We start from the raw sequence: 18,618 nt of genomic DNA on the forward strand, positions 1-18,618 counted from the left end.
TGGTGGTGTGCTTATTTCTGGGCAGTAGCCTAGTAGCGACACTTTGGGGATCTGGAGAGGGGAAGTGGTGTTTGCACAAAGTATTTCAACACCAGAGCACATGTGGATGAACGTAATGACTTAGCAGAGAGGAACGGCTCATCAGTCACTCATGTTTTTCCTATGGACCAATATGCTGGCTGCAACCAAATCTCAGGCTGTTTAATTTTATGTTTTTGTATCTCAGATAAATCAAGTATTAATATTCACACTACTAATATTCAGAAGTGAATATTAAACACCTCCAATGAAATATTTAGCATAATTAGGTTGTTTGCAGTATCTTAAAACATTCAGCACCATGCTTGACATGTAACTGCCCCACAATAAACAGAAATTTCTTTTCTCCTCTTTTTTATATTTGGCATTAAGAAGCTGTCTGTTGTAGTTAAATCAATATTTTAAAAATATAAAGGGATTAACTTTTATACCCGGATCTCTTAACTTTTAGTCACCTACAATGATTGACACAGTATATGATACTTGCTTTCCACTAAGTCTCTGCCTAGTGTGTGTGGCCCTTTCCTAATGTTGGTAGGAAGAGAAGTGAGGTGTGCATTTTATTTGGCACTTAATGTTTTAACAATGGCAAAGGGAACTAAGCTAAAATGTTTATAGTTTTGTTTTTTTTTACCTACAAGGCTCATAACAACCTTGAGAAGCAATGGTTCAATTGGTGAGTTAGGGATTAAGGAATGTAAAAATTCATTTCTCTCTACATTTCTTTCCTCTTCCCAAAATTATTTTTTTGGGGGGAGGAGTAGGGGAATTTTACATATAAATCTGGCTTATTTAGATAAGTTCAACAGTGCAAAATATTAATCTAGCTAAAGTTAAGATTCCCAAGTAATTGGGCTATGTATTTGGTTCTGGATTTGAGGGCCCAAGATTTCCCAACTTCTTAGATCAGCTTTGGTATTGATGTGGAAATAGGGTGAAGTCACTTAACTCTGAAAACAAAGTATGCTGAGAAATGGGTTTGGCAATAATGAGCTGCTGACAACCTTGCTATTGTTTTTGTCCCCTATTGGTTCCTGTATTTCCCCTTCCTTTGAAATAGTCAGTTTTAACCCAGTAACCTTGCACAGTATATGACCAGTTTTATGTTTTGAATTACTTAAATGTTATACTAAGAAACTGTTTTCAGTTACACACACACACACACACACACACACACACACACTGAGTTTCAGATATTAGAATTTCCCCACTCCCTTTTGACTGCAAAATGAATGGAATTTTATGCATTCTGTTGGGATTCTTTAGTACAGTGCAGCACTTGACAGTTAATAGTCCCTGAAGCTGGAGAGAGTCCTAAAATAAAGGACTGTAATTACAACTTTTCTTCCTTATCATGCCCCCTTTCCCACATCAGCAGGTGCAGAATTGAACTCAAGTTCAGGTCTATCATTTTAAAAGGGGCCTCACATAAACTGTTTTAACTTTATAAATTATTATATGCAGGCAGCCTGAGGCAATTTGGGGAAAAATGGTAAAGAAAAAAGGTAAATTAGCATTAAATGTCAAATGAATGGTTTCTGGTACCTTTTACCATGGGTATGATGCTTTGGGAGGTCAGCTTGTTGACTTGTGAGGTTTTGAAAGGGTTATCCCATGAGAGATTGGGACTAGTGTTTCTCAGGAGGTGTATAAAATAAAAAAATAGATCTTCACATTCCTGATCTCACCTTAATTTTTTAAAGTGTGGTTAACAGTGTCAGTAAGATACCCAGCCACAATAGGATAAAAAAGTAAATGTAAAACTAATGTTTCAAGTGGAGACCAATTTAATGTTTCTACTTTGAAGCAGAAATGGACTTAAAGTACATATAAGGATACTGCTCCTAAGTGAAACAAACCAGTTAATGTGGTCAGTGTAGAATGAACTTGCCCATATTGAGCCTCCTTAAAGTGCCATGTCTTAAAGGATGAATGGGTACAATACCTTAAGGATTTAATTTTATTTAGTTCCCTCCCCCAAACAAGAAAAGAGGTGAGTTTCCACAAAGTCACTGTTCTTGTCTATATAAAAAGAAATGAGATGTTTCTCAGAAGAGTTTTGTTTAAGCAAGATAACTTGAGGATACCTGTACTCCCAAACTTTACACAGAACTGAAAATACCATTTTAATAGTTTGGTACTGTTTGTTTTTAAGCTAGGGCTTTTTAAAAGAGGTGGATGTCAGGACAAGTTAGGTGTTAGTCTCTGAGGGTGCTGGTAAAAATCCGGGTTTGTTTATTCTCTCCCCTGATCCCAATTTCATTCCTTTGATTGATCATAATATTAATGCTAAAGTAGCTTTGTTTTATTTAAGTTTTACATTCTGTTAAATTGTTTTTTTGAAAAGCATTAATACTTATGACTGAATAGAAAAAAGGTCCTAACAGTATCTATTCTTTTCCCAGAATCTGTATTTTTGCTTTTACCATGTTTATTTCAAAGGGGGGAAAGAATAGATATTTGATTTCAATAATACTAAAAGTTCATACTGAGCTAAAATATAATTATACCTTGACTACAAAATTTTAAGTTTATTTTTATTTACAAGTTTTGAAAAATGTACATTTTTTACATGGGTTACTTGTGCAAAGTTAGATTTAGAAGAGTGATAAATGCACACAAGGTGACAATGGAACATTTAGACAAAACATTTACAAACCTTGCCCCACACTGCTACTTAAAAGGTACTATTTAAAAGTATAAATATCCAAAGAAAGATTGCAAACATTGACTTTAAGGTTCTTATAATACTGAAAGGAAAGAAGAAACTAAAGCATGCAGCATTAACTCAGGATTTGCGTGGAAAATAGTTTGCCACAGATACGCTCTTTTCATTGGGTTAAAACTCTAAAAAATGAGGGGAAATTATAAATTTGTTCATCTAAGGTAGCACTACTTTTAAAAGATTAAAGGATCACCAACCTTCCCCACCTTAAGAATGTTTCCATTCCTCTGCTCCCATACCTCTTTAAAAAGTAAAACCCAGAATACTTCCAGTACAGTTGTCCCTTAGTATCCATCAGAATAGACACAACCGTCAGAGGCTTAACTACCTAGTACACATCAGCGACAACAAAACTCCTCCCCGCCCCGAATATTTTTGATCTGGGGTTGGTTGAATCCACGGATGTGGTAACTGCAGATACAGAAGGCTGACTGTAGTCTGACACTTAGCATGAGTGTGTCCAGTGAATATCTTGCAAGGAGAGTATGTGTTAGTTGCTACAATGACTGTACTCCTTTGGCTGAGTCCTTTAACACTCTCCTTTCTACCAATAAAAACCACCTTGTAATGTATATTGGTTAGATCTTAGAAATAATGCATTTTTAACTTTCATCTCTTTCAAAATGGACGTTTATATGGATTTCTTTCCCTATTTTCTATAGGCCATATTCCAAATGTTCACTTCTAAGTCCAACACAAGTGTCTCAGCCAGGATGAAACATTTAAACCATTTTGTTAAAAATAACATCCCGGTTATCAAGCTATGCAGAAGCACCACTTGTATAACAATTTGTTTCAAAAGCTTAGTGTAAAGTACGGTAACAAAATACTGCCTCACAGCTGGAGATGAGATATAACAGAAAAGGAATTAAGCATTAGTAATTTTTGCACGTAACCCAGGTACAGTACATTTGATCTCATAGAGGGTGTTTTGATGTTCAAGAAGATAGAAGGGGTAGGAAAAGTTTGGCGAGGGAAGATGGAAACAGCAGAATAACTATTTTGCTTTTAATGAAGTAAATGTGATGACAATGAAGAATAAGAAGGTGACAAACACATCAATATATAGTTTTCATATGCCCAGCCTCTTCATTTGCTGCACCCGAGTCAACAATCACGCCAGCTCTGTTCTACTATCGCAGAAACACGTTTCTCATATTCCCGCTTGTTCTCTTGATACAGCTGAGCAGCCTGGCTGTTTGCTGGACTATTGGGATTGGGCTCATCCAATAGAGACTACAAAGACAATTTGTAAAAGGTCAGTTCCTAGATGCAGTATATGTATTTGCTAGTAGCTAGGCAAATATACACATTCTGGTGGCTGAGGTCTTAAGACCAACCTTTTACCTTAAGTTATGACTTTCAAAACAATTCAGTTGCTAATAAAAACATATAAAAGGCCAGTTAGTCACATGAAGGAAAAAATCACCTGTATTGATGTTAAAATGGAAGACACATCATAAGTTGGACTCCAGCGGTTCTGAAGTATGTCCAGACATATACTACCATCTGCATAGACTAAGAGCAGAGAAATATCTATGTTAAACATAACAAAACCATTACGATTTTAACAGCATAGTTAAGACAACACAGTCAAGAATATTTTGCTTTTGAGGTTTAACAAGGTTTCCTCAGCTACTCCTCAGTTACTTTCCTAAAAATAGTCGAAGCATTACTAATGAAATAATCAGGATAGGAGAATGTCAAATGTAATCAGTATAAAACTGGAAGATACTAGGTGCTCCTTCTGAAAAGAGTGCCCCATTATCCAGGAAATCATAAACATCTTCTAACAGGGTCCCTAGCCATCCAGAGATGTGTGAGAAATTCATCCCATCAAAGTAGTAACCTAAACCTCCTATATGAAATAACAAAAGATAGCTCACAAGATTTCATATTGGCATGAAGATAAATAAATATTTGATAACCTGGAAAATACTTTATTAACCTGAATAAAAGGCAAGCTGTTCTAGGCTTACTACTAGAGAAAAAAGAAGAAGAAAATGGTAAGTTACAATCACCTGTGGTGCTTTTCCAATATAATACTGTATACCTGGCCCTCAACCACAGAATCTGATATTCAGTAGGTCTGGACTGGGGCTAGAGCATCTGTAGTTTTTATTTTTTTTTTATTTTTATTTTTTCACAGGGATTATAAACAATTTATTATGCAATATATCAGGCACATAAAAGAGTACATATATATGTAGAATTTAATAATAATAAAACAAACATCTACTAAAAAACAGATTATGTTCCATGGTAATTCTGATCTGTAACCAAAGTTGGCAACTATTGTCTTAAATACTAGTGAGCCCAGCCGGTGTGGTTCGGTGGTTGAGAGTTGACCTAAGAATCAGGCGGTCACGGTTCAATTCCCTGTAGGGCATATTCCAGGGTTGCAAGCTCCATCCCCAGTGTGGGGCATGTAGGAGGCAGCCAAGTGATGATTCTCTCTCATTATTAATGTTTATTTTTTTAAAAAATATTTTTATTGATTTCAGAAAGCGAGAGGGAAAGATAGAAACATCGATGAGCGAGAATCATTGATTGGCTGCCTCCTGCACACCCCACACTGGGAATCGAGTCTGCAACCCAGCATGTGCCCTGACCGGGAATTAAACCGTGACCTCCTGGTTCATAGGTCAATGCTCAACCAGTGAGCCATGCCGGCCAGGCCTCATGTTTCTATCTCTCTCTCCCTCTCCCTTCCTCCCAATATTAAAAAAAACACTAGTGAAAAACTACAACATAAGACTACCCCAATCTGGCCTAACATTAAAAGGAAACCTCAAGAGCATCCTTACTTTTGTTTAATAAGTAAATGACAAAGGTCATCAAAATAAGGAGGCTCTCAGACTCCAAGCAAAGGCAAAGTAGCTTCCTTGCTTTAGTTCTAGGACTATAGCTGAAGACCGCAATAGCACACCATGAACAAGTTCAGTTTTCAGGAAACAGCAGGATGCCTAAATACTCAGGTACTACAGACAAATCCATAGGAACGTGGAACAAACACCTCCCTAATAAACAGTGCAGTTGTTTGAAATACTGTATTAAAAGTGATACTTGCCATTTGGATGAAACATCTTAGAGACAAATCTAACCGTAGGTGGTTTATTTGGATATTCCTCAGTGAATTCTATTATAAGCTTAAATGTTCCTGTAGTTAGAAAAGACAGGTTTAAGAAAACATAGTTATCACTTTGTTCAGAAGTATTTTGTTTTTAATGCTATGTGACTTTTTCCCAATTGTTAAATGAAACAATGCAAAGAGAGAGAGACTGGCTAAGAGATACATCTCCAGGAATTGGCTCTAAAAATGGACAGATATTTTAAGAACCACCACCCAAAGGTGATGTTTTTTGTTTTGACATTATTCTCCTCCAAACTTAAACACAGCCATCTTAAACTAAAAATTACTACTTGTAGGATAACTTTAACCACTGTGCATATTGAAGACAGCCTTAAAATGACAAGAAACTAAAGCCAAAATGTGGCCTTCCTTTAGAAAACTGGAAGATCTTAAAGGCCCATTTGAATCAGCTGCCATCATAAGCTCTCCAGAGATTTTTAAATGGACTAGAGAGAATGGAATTACAAAGGTTCAAAAATCAATGCTAGAAACGCAAATCAATAATCAAATTATTTTTAAAATAGAAGGGAATAGGCATAAAAGTGTTCACTGGTTCCTTTCCATATATAATGGCAACTCTATAATGAAAATATAATTGAATGTGAATCGGAAAAAAACTTCATAGTCCCTCTCAAAACCTTTAAGTATGACTCACAAAGTACTTCACTATAAAATCAACTTAATCATTCACACTAATGGAGGGAATTAATGGCAGAAGTAATTTAAAAATCGCATTCGATTACATTCATGTCTCCAGAAAATTTATCTAATGATGAATTTATTTTTCTTAAATATGTCAACTAAGGTAGCAGGAGGCTCTAAAGCACACTAGATTATAGGCTTATAAGTAAAGGATAAACTGGATCTCATTCAAGAATTATAGGATGATGTGATTTGGGGAGATTATTTCCTTAAAAATATTATTTTTAATTTGGTTTAATAAATTCAAGAAAACAATTGGGCAACTATTTTTTCCTGACTGAAGTCTCTTCAAGTAAACTTGTGAAATCAGTTACTATCTGGTATAAGGTGATGCATGTTCTACTATATTACTCTGGTATATTAAATAAATCACTTATTCTAATATAATAGATCACACTTCAGATAAGAGTATAATTTGGTACTGTTTCCTTCAGAGTAGGCAATTTATTTATTTCTTGCTTCCATTAATAGTCTCCAAATGATCGTTAAACCTCCCTAAGGACAAAAGGTAAAATATTTTAGAATGGACAAACATGCTATAGTCCTTCAGAACATACTTCACCTTAATCACCACCTGGTCATAAATCTTTCCTTTTTTGAGGAAGAAAGCATATTCTTCCTTTTCAGTACTATAGATACTATAATATGCAAGAAAAAGTGGGAATCAGTGTTTAAGAGAGTTCAAACTTGGAGCTTCTGTATATATCTCGAGTGTAACATTTGGCTCAATGCTGAAATCTGATAAAATTATAGGCAAGAGATTTATCATTAAGGAATTGCTCTACAATTGGGCAGATTTCATAGCACATGGAGCTCTCAGGTACTTTAAATTAAAGCCACCATTAAATATAATACCTAAAGGTAGTAAAACAACACTAAGGCTGGCATAACTGGAACTTTGAAGTCACACAGACCTAGGCTCAAATCCTCGCTTTGCTACTGACTAGTTGTGAAACCTTGGGGAAGCCACTCAACTTGACTAAACCTCAAGTTCCTCATCTGTAAAATGGAGTTAATAATAGTACCCAACACCTAACATTGTTGTGAAGTTTAAATGAGGGAAATATGCACAGTGACACAAAATAAGTGCTCTATAAATGTTAATAATTCTAGTTTCACATCTTGATACACAGCTAAAGAAGGCAAAACCTCAAAATCCAAGCTTCACTTTTAGTAAGAAATAATTAATGGATTCAAATATTAAATAGTACTTTATTTCTGATCTATATCAAACACTCAGTTAAATGCAAGTTGAGTACCTATGTTGGTGGTTCTCAAATCCCTTGAGCTTTCTGCCTAATATTTGCCTAGAAGTTCAACAAGGTGCTTACCTAGCTACCAAAGAGGCAAGTCTTTTAAGCAGCTCATTTAATATCTTGAGAAGTGAAACAATCTGCTATGTCCACTTGAATATAAATTAGGACTTACCCAAATCTTATTCAAAGCACATATTTAAGAAGGGATATTTCATACTGCTAGCCAGATTAAACAATCAACACCTCTTTCGTATAACCCTCAATGCAATTTCTGAGGTCCAAAACAAATATTAAAGAAATTTAAAATCTTATAATTAATATTATGCAATTGAGGACAGAGCTTATCCTCTGAATATTTAGGAGGCTAGGCTTTAAAATCACTGAAAATGTAAGCCTCAAAATAACACACTATCTGTACCGATTTTGTTCAAGAACCTGAGGAGGCCAAAACATTTTAAGGAAAGTATCAATTAATCCATCTATACGTAGGAACCAGGAAAATTATACAAATCTGTTAAATGACTAGGTGTATGGCAATAAGGGAGTGATGGTTAAACTAATAGAGTGTATGTTCTGCTACAGATATTCACAAATTCAACTTTTTAAAAACATTGTGTTGGCCAAAGAAACACCTCTGCAGACATTTCCTGCCACTTGGCCATTAGATTGTGACCCCTGAAAAGAAAGCAAAGTAAAAACTGATGGACATAGACAACAGTGTCTATGGTGGGGGGAGTGGGAGGGAGTGGGTAGAGATGGAAGAGGGTATAGGGGAGATAAATGGTGATGGATAAAATAAAATAAAACAAAGAGAAAAATAAAGCAAAGTACATGTACTTAAAACATTTTTTGACGACTGAAAATTCTAATTTTTAAGATAACACTCAAGTCCTCTATTCATAGGATTTATTTAGCTTAAAAACATCCTCAGTGGGTTTTAAGTGATTTTTTTTAAAAATCTTACACCCAAATTCTTAAGCATACACCTATTATGAAAAGCAAATACTAATATCTTCCTGTGTCTATTAACAAAATTTATATGTGACGGAGAATGCTTTGTTCCATAGCCTTTGCATTCAGCATGCATAACCACATATTTTGATGAGGAAGCACTGCCCTCCTACCCCCAGTGCTTTGTTTGGTAGTGTAAGCTCTTGAAACATTGTCCTCTTACTTTAAGAGTGTGAAATTAAATCAGAGTTGTTTTTCTTAAGATTTCATCTCTTTAACTAGGGCCTGGAAATTCCAGAAACTTCCATTACAAACGGTTTACAAGGAAGCAGCAAAAATAGTTTTGGGGCTGTTAATTTATAACATACATCGGAAACAGGGAAAAATCAACTACCCCACTTGTCCCTAATCAGTCTTTTTCAGTAAATTCCCTAACCATAAATGAGAGGTATTAAAAGACGGTCAAATATATTTGTAGCCACAGTCAGTGTTCTAGACACCTGAGGAAGCATTCTTGGATAGCAGACTGCTCAACAGAATGAATCAGAAAAGAGTACTGTCATTTAGCCTGAGTAATTCCTTTCAGTAATGCCAGCATGGAGATACACATCATCAAAAACAGAGTCATTAATGTCAAGAGGGAAAGTCCGGATAGATAATGGATTCCATAAGTACCTTTTCAATTGTTACCACTTAAAACAAGAGAAGCACCCTTGAAATATTTAAGTAGTCACCCCTGGCAAAGTGATGTACTATTAATAAACCTGTGCCCAGGATAAAGAAGTCAGTAAAATCAGGAGGGAAAAAAAGAAGCCAATGAAAACAAAGCCTGCTAAAGTTAAAGCAAATACACAGTTAATCTGCACATAAAGCTTAGGTAAGAAAGAACTAGTACCAATGCTGTACAGCAAAATTAAGTCTTGCTATGGATCAGTTCAAATGATTTACTGCACCAAAGTAGTGTGCTTTTAGGACCCCTCTTCTGCTGTCATTTCTCTTTATTGCAGGACTGAAGAGCAGTGATATTTACCCAGGGAATGAAGGTAGACAGGAAGCTAAAAGTATTTAGATGACTGTCTGTAACCTCCTAGGGAAATCTGAGTATTTGAGACAAATTATAGAATTGGTTGATATCGACCTACCTTGTGGACTGGTAGCATCAGAGAGTGGTCCAATTTGACAACATAAATATGTACTCAGTAGCTTGCAACAACAATGCTTTTGTTCCTACCTTCAAACTGAATTATGTGTGTGTATATATATATATAAAATGCTACATGACTAAAGGAAGAGAAGTCATTGAGAAAGAATAACAGATCCTTTTCTTTTAAAAAATACCTCAAATATTAAAGATGTCAAACAGTAGTTCAAATACTTTTAATCATCTTTTAAATGAATTAAACGCTCAAAAAAAAATAACTACACACACAATTGAGTGCACATAAAACCATATCATTGTCAATTTCCTATTGTAATATAGTAATTCAAGATGTTACCAAAGAATGGGGTGGGGAAGTATGTAAAGGATACACACAGTCTATTATTATTTATTACAACTGCACATGAATCTATATTTACCTCAAAATAGGAAGTTTTAAAAAAATCTTTAAAAAGCAATGAACACTTGTTTTTTTAAAGTCAAATCTAAATCTCTGAAAATTCATTTAAAATAAGAAACAATATTATATTCAAACTGGCCACTAAAAACCATTTTAGAGCAAGCAGCGAAGCTGACAGGCATTCAATGCCAGATTGTAGAAACTAGATAGTTGTGTGCAAGGGATGCTTGCATCCATTCAACGTCTGAGAACCATATTATTAAGCACCTGCTGTACACAGTTCCTGCCCTGTGGTAGAATGCTAACCAGATGGTCTCTGAGTCTATCAGCAAGTGTTTGGGTTAATGCTCAGTATCTTGATGGGGGCCTGAATGTTGCAGATCACAGCCCAGACCTCAGAAGTCTTTAACATCAGTGCTAAGATGCTCCTTTAAAAAAGTGACTGCCTTACCCAGATTTTTTTTAAAGAAGCAAGCAAGAAAAAAGGTGCAATTCTAGTCAAGCAGACAAGACTGAATAACCTGCCACATATTGGATTCCACGCAAGCCTTTAGTAGGCAGAGGCTAGAGAGAAGCAGCTTCCTAAGTAGGAGGCACTTCCAGGATGACTAGGAACCTTTTCCCCAAATGATCAGGCTCCGGAAAGGTGTGTAAAGAAACTCTCTTACCATCCTCAAATGGGGTCCCTTCGGGCCTGAAATACAGAGAAAAACATGTCAGTTCCCGCTTAAGGGGTCCCCTATTCCCTGGTTTATTTTAGGAAATGGCTATTCCAGGCTCTGCCAAACATTACTAACTCCCCCTCTGGTAAAACCCCGGTTCCTGGGTCGAAAGCCACTACAAAAGCTGTTTCAGGCTTAGAAACCGAGTACAGGCCGCCGCGCCTAACCGCCACCACTCCCCGCCCCGCCCCCCTGAGAACCCCAAACGGTTCCCCTGGCAGCGGGAACCGAGCTAATCAAGCTAATCGAGGCACAGGCTCCGGGGAGGCGCCTAGGCCCCGCCAGACCCCAACACTGTCCCTTTCCCACCCTGCCTGCACCAGGGGCCGGTTCCCGAGAGCCGGAAAAGCCGCCTAGCATCCCCCATCTCTCGCCAACGCCCGGAAAGCAGACTCACCCGAAAATGACCGCGTTCCAAACCATTATGTTGTTCTCGGACGGAGCCCCACTGACTCCAGCAGGAGGATCCTCCTGTAACCTTTAGAGAAACCGACAAGGGCCCCGTTACCGGGCAGCCGCGACGCTGCCGGTTACCTCAGGGCTCCCTCCGCCCCATGCCCCCGGCCCGCCTGGGGACCCGCCCTGAGTCCGGTAGCCAGCCCGCGGCCGCCGCGGTCCCCGCCGGTTACCTCTTGAAGTCCCGCATGAGACGCCGCCGAGCCGGGGTAGACATATCTCGAGCGGGGTCAGGGCTGGGGCATACACTGAAATCGCGGGTCCCAGCCGAGGGTAAGGAGGCCGACGAGGCTGAAGAAACCGAAGAAGCCTGGGAGGAAGCGCCCAGAGGTACCGCACTGCCCCTCCGAAGTCGAGGGTCGGTCTGGCGCCGGCTAAGCACCACCCCGGAGTAGACAGGGGCTGAACCAACCTTGAAGGAAGAGGGGGGGGAATGGAACGCCGAACGCCGGACGGGCCGTACCAAGACGGGCGGGGGGGGGCGTGGAAGGAAGTTGCTTAGGTCATTAAAGCACGGCCAGAGGCACGCGGGGCTGAGGCGTTTCACTGGCCAACGGGAGCCTATAGTTTCAGGGCTGGGTAGTGGAATGGGCTGCACCCCCACTTGTCAAGTCTAAGACGAATCCTGGGAAGCTTTTTTTTCCAGTTATCTTTTTTTGGGTCTTTCTTTTTTAAAAGACCAGATCACTTAAAGTGCGCCCTGTGGCTGGGGGGACAAGGATAAAATCCCAAACTAGAGGAGGAGGAGTGGGCGGAGGCAAACCAGAAGGTTCTCAAAAAGCGGGAACAATGCATGCACATCCTCTGCGGACACAGGACACTGGGGAGGGCTCTGTGTGACCCGTCAAAATCACTGAAAATCCAAAGAGTAAATCGGCCTCGACTATGAAAGGGGCTGTGGGTCCCTTTTCTGTGGAATGAATGTGAGGGATTTGAGTCCCAACATTCAGGCCAATAATCACTCCCAAGCAAAATAAAATGGTGGTGTGTGTTCTGGACCGGGGGGTGGGGGTGGGGGGCGAGGGGGCGGAAGGGGAAGGAATGAGAGCTTAAGACAATAATGAGGTTTTAGCTCTGAGCACTCACAATTTGGTTCTGGAACCACATTTTCCCTTGGCAGTTCAACAAGCCAAACTGCTGCTATATGTTCAGAAAAATCCAAGGTCTGAGAATGTTGGACTGCAGAGAACTGCAAGGGCAGTGGAAGAAGCTGCAGATTGCAGGGAAGAGTCACAGTTGGGATGCAGACCTGCAAAACCAATAACAGTTTTAAAGAATGATTTTTTAAGGTTAACCCCAAATAACTTAGAAGGTAGGCAAAATATTCATTTAAGAATTTTTGAGGCCCTAACCCGGTAGCTCAGTTGGTTAAAGCATCGGCCAAGGATGCCCATTTGGATCCCCAGTCAGGGCACATAACAAGCATCAACCAATGAATGCATAAATAAGTGGAATAACAAATCAATCTCATTCTCTCTCTCTCTCTCTCTCTCTCTCTCTCTCTCTCTCTCCTTTCCCCCTCAAATCAATAAATATAAAAATACTATTTTAAAAAGAGATTTTGAAAATATGAGAAAGGTAGGTTTGGATTAAGTCCTGAAGAGTTTTGAATGCCAAACCAATGGATTTCTTGGAAGGTGGGTGAGCAGAGAAGAGACATGATTACAACTGTGCCAATCAGAGATTGGTCCCAGGAAAGCAGCTAGGAGATTCCTGAAGTATTCTAGGTGAGAGATACTGAACCAGGCAGTGACAATAAAAATGGAAAGGAGGGGGAGAATAGAGAGGAATTGGCAACAGAGTGACTGGGGGATGGGGAATAGACAGAGGAAGGAGTCATCAATGGCTGGAGTTGTAAGTGCAGAGGCAACTGGAGATTTGAAGGTGCCATGAACACAATTAGAAAATAGAGGGGGAGGGGCAGCTTTGGGAGAGGAAATTTGGGAACTTACTGAGTTCATGGGACTGGTGAGACATACAGATGAAGATGTCCACAAGATATCAGATGTGTAGAAATTTGTTTCTAATATGGGAGGTAGGAGACACTTGAAAATGGTAGTAATTCTAGTTGCTGCTTAACAACAGGTACCTTCATGCCAAGGATTTATATCTCCCATTAACTCCAAAATATCAGTTAAGGCAAGTGTCCCCAGTAACTTCACATTATGGCTATGGTGTGAAGGGGGACAAAAATAAATTTTAAAAACCTTTTCCTCTCATCTAGAAACATGGACTAAGACATATGAAATCAACAAAAGCATGATGTACCAAAGCAAATGCATTCATTCTCTACTGCTGTTGAACAAATTACCACAAACTGTTGGCCAAATATTTTTATTGACTTCAGAGAGGAAGGGAGAGGGAGAGAGATATAGAAACATCAATGATGAGAAAGAATCATTGATTGGCTGCCTCTTGCACATCCCCTACTGGGGATCGAGCCCATAACCTGGGCATGTGCCCTGACTGGGAATAGAACCCTGACCTCCTGGTTCATATCACCTCTACATCTTGAAGAAATATCACCAGATTGTGGCATTTTTAAAATTAAAAGTGTATATTTATCATGTCAAAACAAGAAAATAAAAGTGGAATTTTAATGCCATGCTTTTAAAAAATATTTTTATTGATTTCAGAGAGGAAGGGAGAGGGAGAAATAGAAACATCAATAATGGGAGAGAATCATTGATCAGCTGTTTCATGAACACCCCCTACTGGGGATTGAGCCTGCAACCAGGGCATGTGCCCTGATCAGGAAGCCAACTGTGACCTCCTGGTTCATAAGTTGACACTCAGCCACTGAGCCACACTGTTGGGCTGAATATCAGCCTTTTAAGTGTAGACTACTTGGTTATCTATTAGATGTCAAAGCACTGTTTATTACACAGTGATACTGTAGTGTTGCTAAAAGAATATAATATACATGAACATTACTAAACTAAGCACTTATTGCAATGTTCCCAGCTCACAGGAAAGCAATGGTTAGAAAAATTAGAAAGTTTAAAATGGAACATGTTATCAAAGCAGAATTCTTCACAAAAATAAAAGATGAAATGTGGCTTTGGCCAAAGTGAGTTTCTGAGTGGCTCATTTGTTAGCCAAGGAAGGAAGGCCATTTACTGATTATCAGTTAATTAAATTGTGTTTGATTGCAGAAGCCAAATAATGTGTCCAGGGAAAATAAACATTTTAAAGACTATTAACCTTTCAACGAGAACAGTGGCTCAAAGACTGAAGGACATTGGAAGCAACATCAATAGTCATTTAAAAAACAAAAAAACAAAAAACAGGGCAGCCCTGGACAGTTTAGCTTACTTGGTTAGAGCGTCAGCCTGATATACCAAGTTTGTGGGTTCAATCCCCAGTCAGGGCACATACAAAACTCAACCAATGAATTAATAAATTAGTGGAACAACGAATCTCTCTCTCTCTTTCTGTCCTTCTCCCCCCTTAAATCAATATAAATAAATAAACAGGGCAAATGATTTCAAGTGGTTTTCCTTGACTCTTGAGTTCACAGATGTTTCCAATACTGTTCAGTTGTTTACTCAAAAGTCAATGCTGAGTTTAAAGTGATGGAAGGATTGACCTGTATGGGTTGTTTGTGTGGAACAACTACCAATGAGAATATTTCCAAAGAAATCAAGAAAACCCTGATTCAATACAACCTGAAGTAGAATCTGCTAATGTGCATTACAAATATGTACAGAGCAGAAAACAGCTTAGTTGGACAAATGAACAAAGCTTGAGAAAATGTAAGTTGTTTAAATCCCATGATTATTCATTTTATTATTAAACAGCAGGTACTTTGCAGGAAAATATTTGGATCTCTCTTGTGTTATTCAACCCTTAGTGTCAACAACGTACTTCATTCACTCTCATGAACTAAACCATTGTCAGTTTCATGAATTTTTTTGTCAGAAATAGAAGCTGAATATTCTTATTTGCCCTACTAACTGCAGTTTATTAGCTTAGCAGTGGTTTTATAAAAAGTTATTTAAAAGCTCAGGGCTGAGATTGAACATTTTCTGGATGAGAAGATTCACAACCACTGTTATTGAATACTGAATGTTTTTTGAAATTAGCTTTTACTCTAGACTTGATAATGTTACTTAATGAATTTAACCTAAAATTACAAGGCAAACCACTGCTTATATGTGAAAATTATACTGCAGTAAATTCATTTCAATGACAACTAACATTGTTTGAATCAAAAGTAATGTCGTTATTTTAATCACTTCCTGTGCTGTAAAAAGTTAAAACAAAAATCAAGATTTGTATTCCCACACAAATTTGCAGTGGATATATTTTCTGAGCTCAAATTACAGTTACAGTGGCATTTTTCAAACCTTGATGCAAAGTGCAAAGGAAATTTCTATATTTTAAAATTAATTTGTGCATTTGAGGAGCTTCCACCTAATTTTCAATTGAAGGTAATTACTCTGCAATGTAATGACATGCTAAAAGGCAAATATTAAAATAAGAATCTAATTGCATTCTCAAAATGCCTTCTAAGAGATGAATATGATCAATTAAAACTGATTGCTTGTGGATGGATATCAGTATTTGATAGTATTTATTTTTGTTCTATTTTTTCAAAGATGAAATACACAAACTCTCATTACAGATAAGCATTAACAGATGAATATTTCAAATGTTTTTAAAAAGTATTTAATACCTTTATTAACAGGTGCATACAGCTTGTTGATTCTTTTGAGAAATCAAGTTATATACTTTATTACAAAGTAAAAATGAGGTTTTTAAAATGTCAATTTGGTCATATGAAACAATTTAAAAACCTTTAAAGATGTATTGAGATTGCAGGTAATTTTGATGACAGGGAACACTCGGTTTGAACCCTAAGTAAGTGAAATGTTATCCCCATCCATTAAAGAATGCCAGTCTGCTCATTCATGGACATGTGTTACAAAAATTTATACTCAATTATTATATTTTTAATTTCATCAATAAAATATTTGTGGAAATTTGTTCTCCCTCTTGTTATACAAATACCTATATGATGTTCTTGATTTTACCTCTTGGCCCTCAAAGCCTAAAATATTTACTCTAGCCTTTTACAAAAAAGTTTAGCCACCCTTGCACTAAACAAAACCACACGAGGGGGTGAAACTATTTGTAATTGATCACTAAACAACCAGTATATAGCACAGTGCCTGACACATAGTAGAAGATCAATAAATACCAAATAACATAGAACTATAGGGATGACATTGGACTAAGACCAAGGAGCAAACACTGTGATTCTTTAAAACTTGCATTGATATTTCTTTTATATTTTGTTTAACGTGGGTTTGTTTGAGGGCTAGCAGATTACTTTAAATTCCCATTGGTTTACATCTTGTGTATATTGAACAGTACACTTCTTCCAGCCAACCTGTCAGTTTTCTAGTCATAAACTCCTGCTATCTTCAGTACGTTCCCTGTTAAAAACCCATTATTTTGGTGTCAGCATTTTGATTATTGAAGGCACTTTGGAAAACACTCTTGGCAGTTCCTCAGAAGGTTAAACATCAAGTTACCATTAAATGTAAACTGTTTCAATGTCCTTATTCTGAATGGCTCTAGGATCTGTCCTCCACAAAAAGCATTCTGGGAGAGTTTCTGGGTTGGGGAAAAGAAATAGTGGAAGGTGTTCGCTTACACCTGTGGCAAACAGGATCATTAAGATGCCTCTATTTGCAAATCATTTATATGGTTACGGTCTAGTAACCAGAATATATAACAATTCGTACAATTCAACAATAAAATGACAACCCAATTAAAAATGGGCAAAAGATTTGAGTAGACATTTCTCCGATAAATGACCAATACATGTAAAAAGGTACTCAATGTCATTAGCCATCAGGGAAAGGGAAGTCAAAACCACAGTGAGATACCACTTCACACCCACCAGGATAGCCATGATAAAAAAGATAGGCAAATATAATCATTGGTGAGGACGTGAAGAAATCAGAAGCCCCTCCCCCCTTGCATTCCTGATGGGAATGGTAAAGGCACTTCGGAAAACACCCTTGGCAGTTCCTCAGAAGGTTAAACATCAAGTTACCATATGATCCAGCAAATCCACTCCTAATCATACACCAAAGAGAACTAAAAACATGTCCTCACAATAACTTTGTACACCAATGTTCATAGTAGCATTAGTCATTATATCCAAAAAGTAGAAACCACCCAAATATTCATAACTGATGAATGAATAATCAGAATATACTATATCCATACAAGAAAATACTATGTAGCTATAAAAAGGAATGAAGTTCCTTTTTACTAATTCATTACTACTTTTTATTAATCCACACGACATGTATGGACCTTGAAAATGTTAAGTGAAAGAAGCCAGTCACCAACTACCACATATTGTATTATTTAATTCATATGAAACGTGCAGACGAGGCAAATTCATAGACAGAAAGTAAATTAGGGATTGCCAGGGCTGGAAAAGAGGTGAGGAGTGACTGCTAACCATACAGGATTTCTTTTGGGGATGATGAAAATTTCCTGAAGTTAGATAGTAGTGGTGGTTGTACAACTTTGTAAATATATTTAAAAACTATTGAATTATACATTTTAAGAGAGTTATTTTATGTTATGTGAATTATATCTCAGCTTTAAAAAGTCTTTATTAGGTACTCATCCTGAATATTGCCATTAAAATCATAGAGGCACAGACAGGAGCGGGCTAGAAGAGGTTAATGGGGGGAAAAGGAGGACCTATGTGATACTTTCAATAATAAAGATTAAAAAAAATAAAATCAAAGAAAAAATCATAGAGGCACACCTAAAATCTGTATTATGCATATTGTGTAAATATAGTCCTTCGTTTTATATATGCATGTATATGCATATACATACATGTATAGAAAGATAAATAAATAATTTAAATAATATTAAGGGTGTCCCAAGCAAAGCAGTCCCAGCTAACAGGCAAGGAAACGGAGCTTCTGAGCGGCTCTGGACGACCCCCCCCCAGCATCTTAGCCTAATGGGACAGCCCGGAAGTTCACATGACTACTGCTGACACGTGATTAGCATGACTGTAGGGGAAAGGCGCAGC

At 37.7% G+C, this 18,618-nt stretch overlaps 1 protein-coding gene across 2 annotated transcripts; it reads right to left on the reverse strand.

Annotated features, from left to right (window-relative positions):
- Positions 1–2,562: 2,562 nt before the first annotated feature.
- UBE2A (ubiquitin conjugating enzyme E2 A) lies at positions 2,563–11,964 on the reverse strand. 2 transcript variants are annotated; one of them, XM_006082176.3, is made up of 6 exons: positions 11,717–11,964; positions 11,485–11,565; positions 11,034–11,059; positions 5,835–5,924; positions 4,194–4,282; positions 2,563–4,000 (listed from the first exon to the last, which is right to left on the reverse strand). In XM_006082176.3, exons 1-6 carry the CDS (start codon positions 11,758–11,760, stop codon positions 3,872–3,874), a joined length of 459 nt encoding a protein of 152 aa, XP_006082238.1. In that variant the 5' UTR covers positions 11,761–11,964; the 3' UTR covers positions 2,563–3,871. The 2 variants fall into 2 exon arrangements, with proteins under 2 accessions (XP_006082238.1, XP_006082239.1); XM_006082177.3 differs by lacking the exon at positions 5,835–5,924 and having other exon boundaries at positions 11,717–11,955.
- Positions 11,965–18,618: the final 6,654 nt, after the last annotated feature.

This window comes from Myotis lucifugus, unplaced genomic scaffold (assembly GCF_000147115.1).
Source record: "Myotis lucifugus unplaced genomic scaffold, Myoluc2.0 scaffold_2, whole genome shotgun sequence".
Classification (NCBI taxonomy): domain Eukaryota; kingdom Metazoa; phylum Chordata; class Mammalia; order Chiroptera; family Vespertilionidae; genus Myotis; species Myotis lucifugus.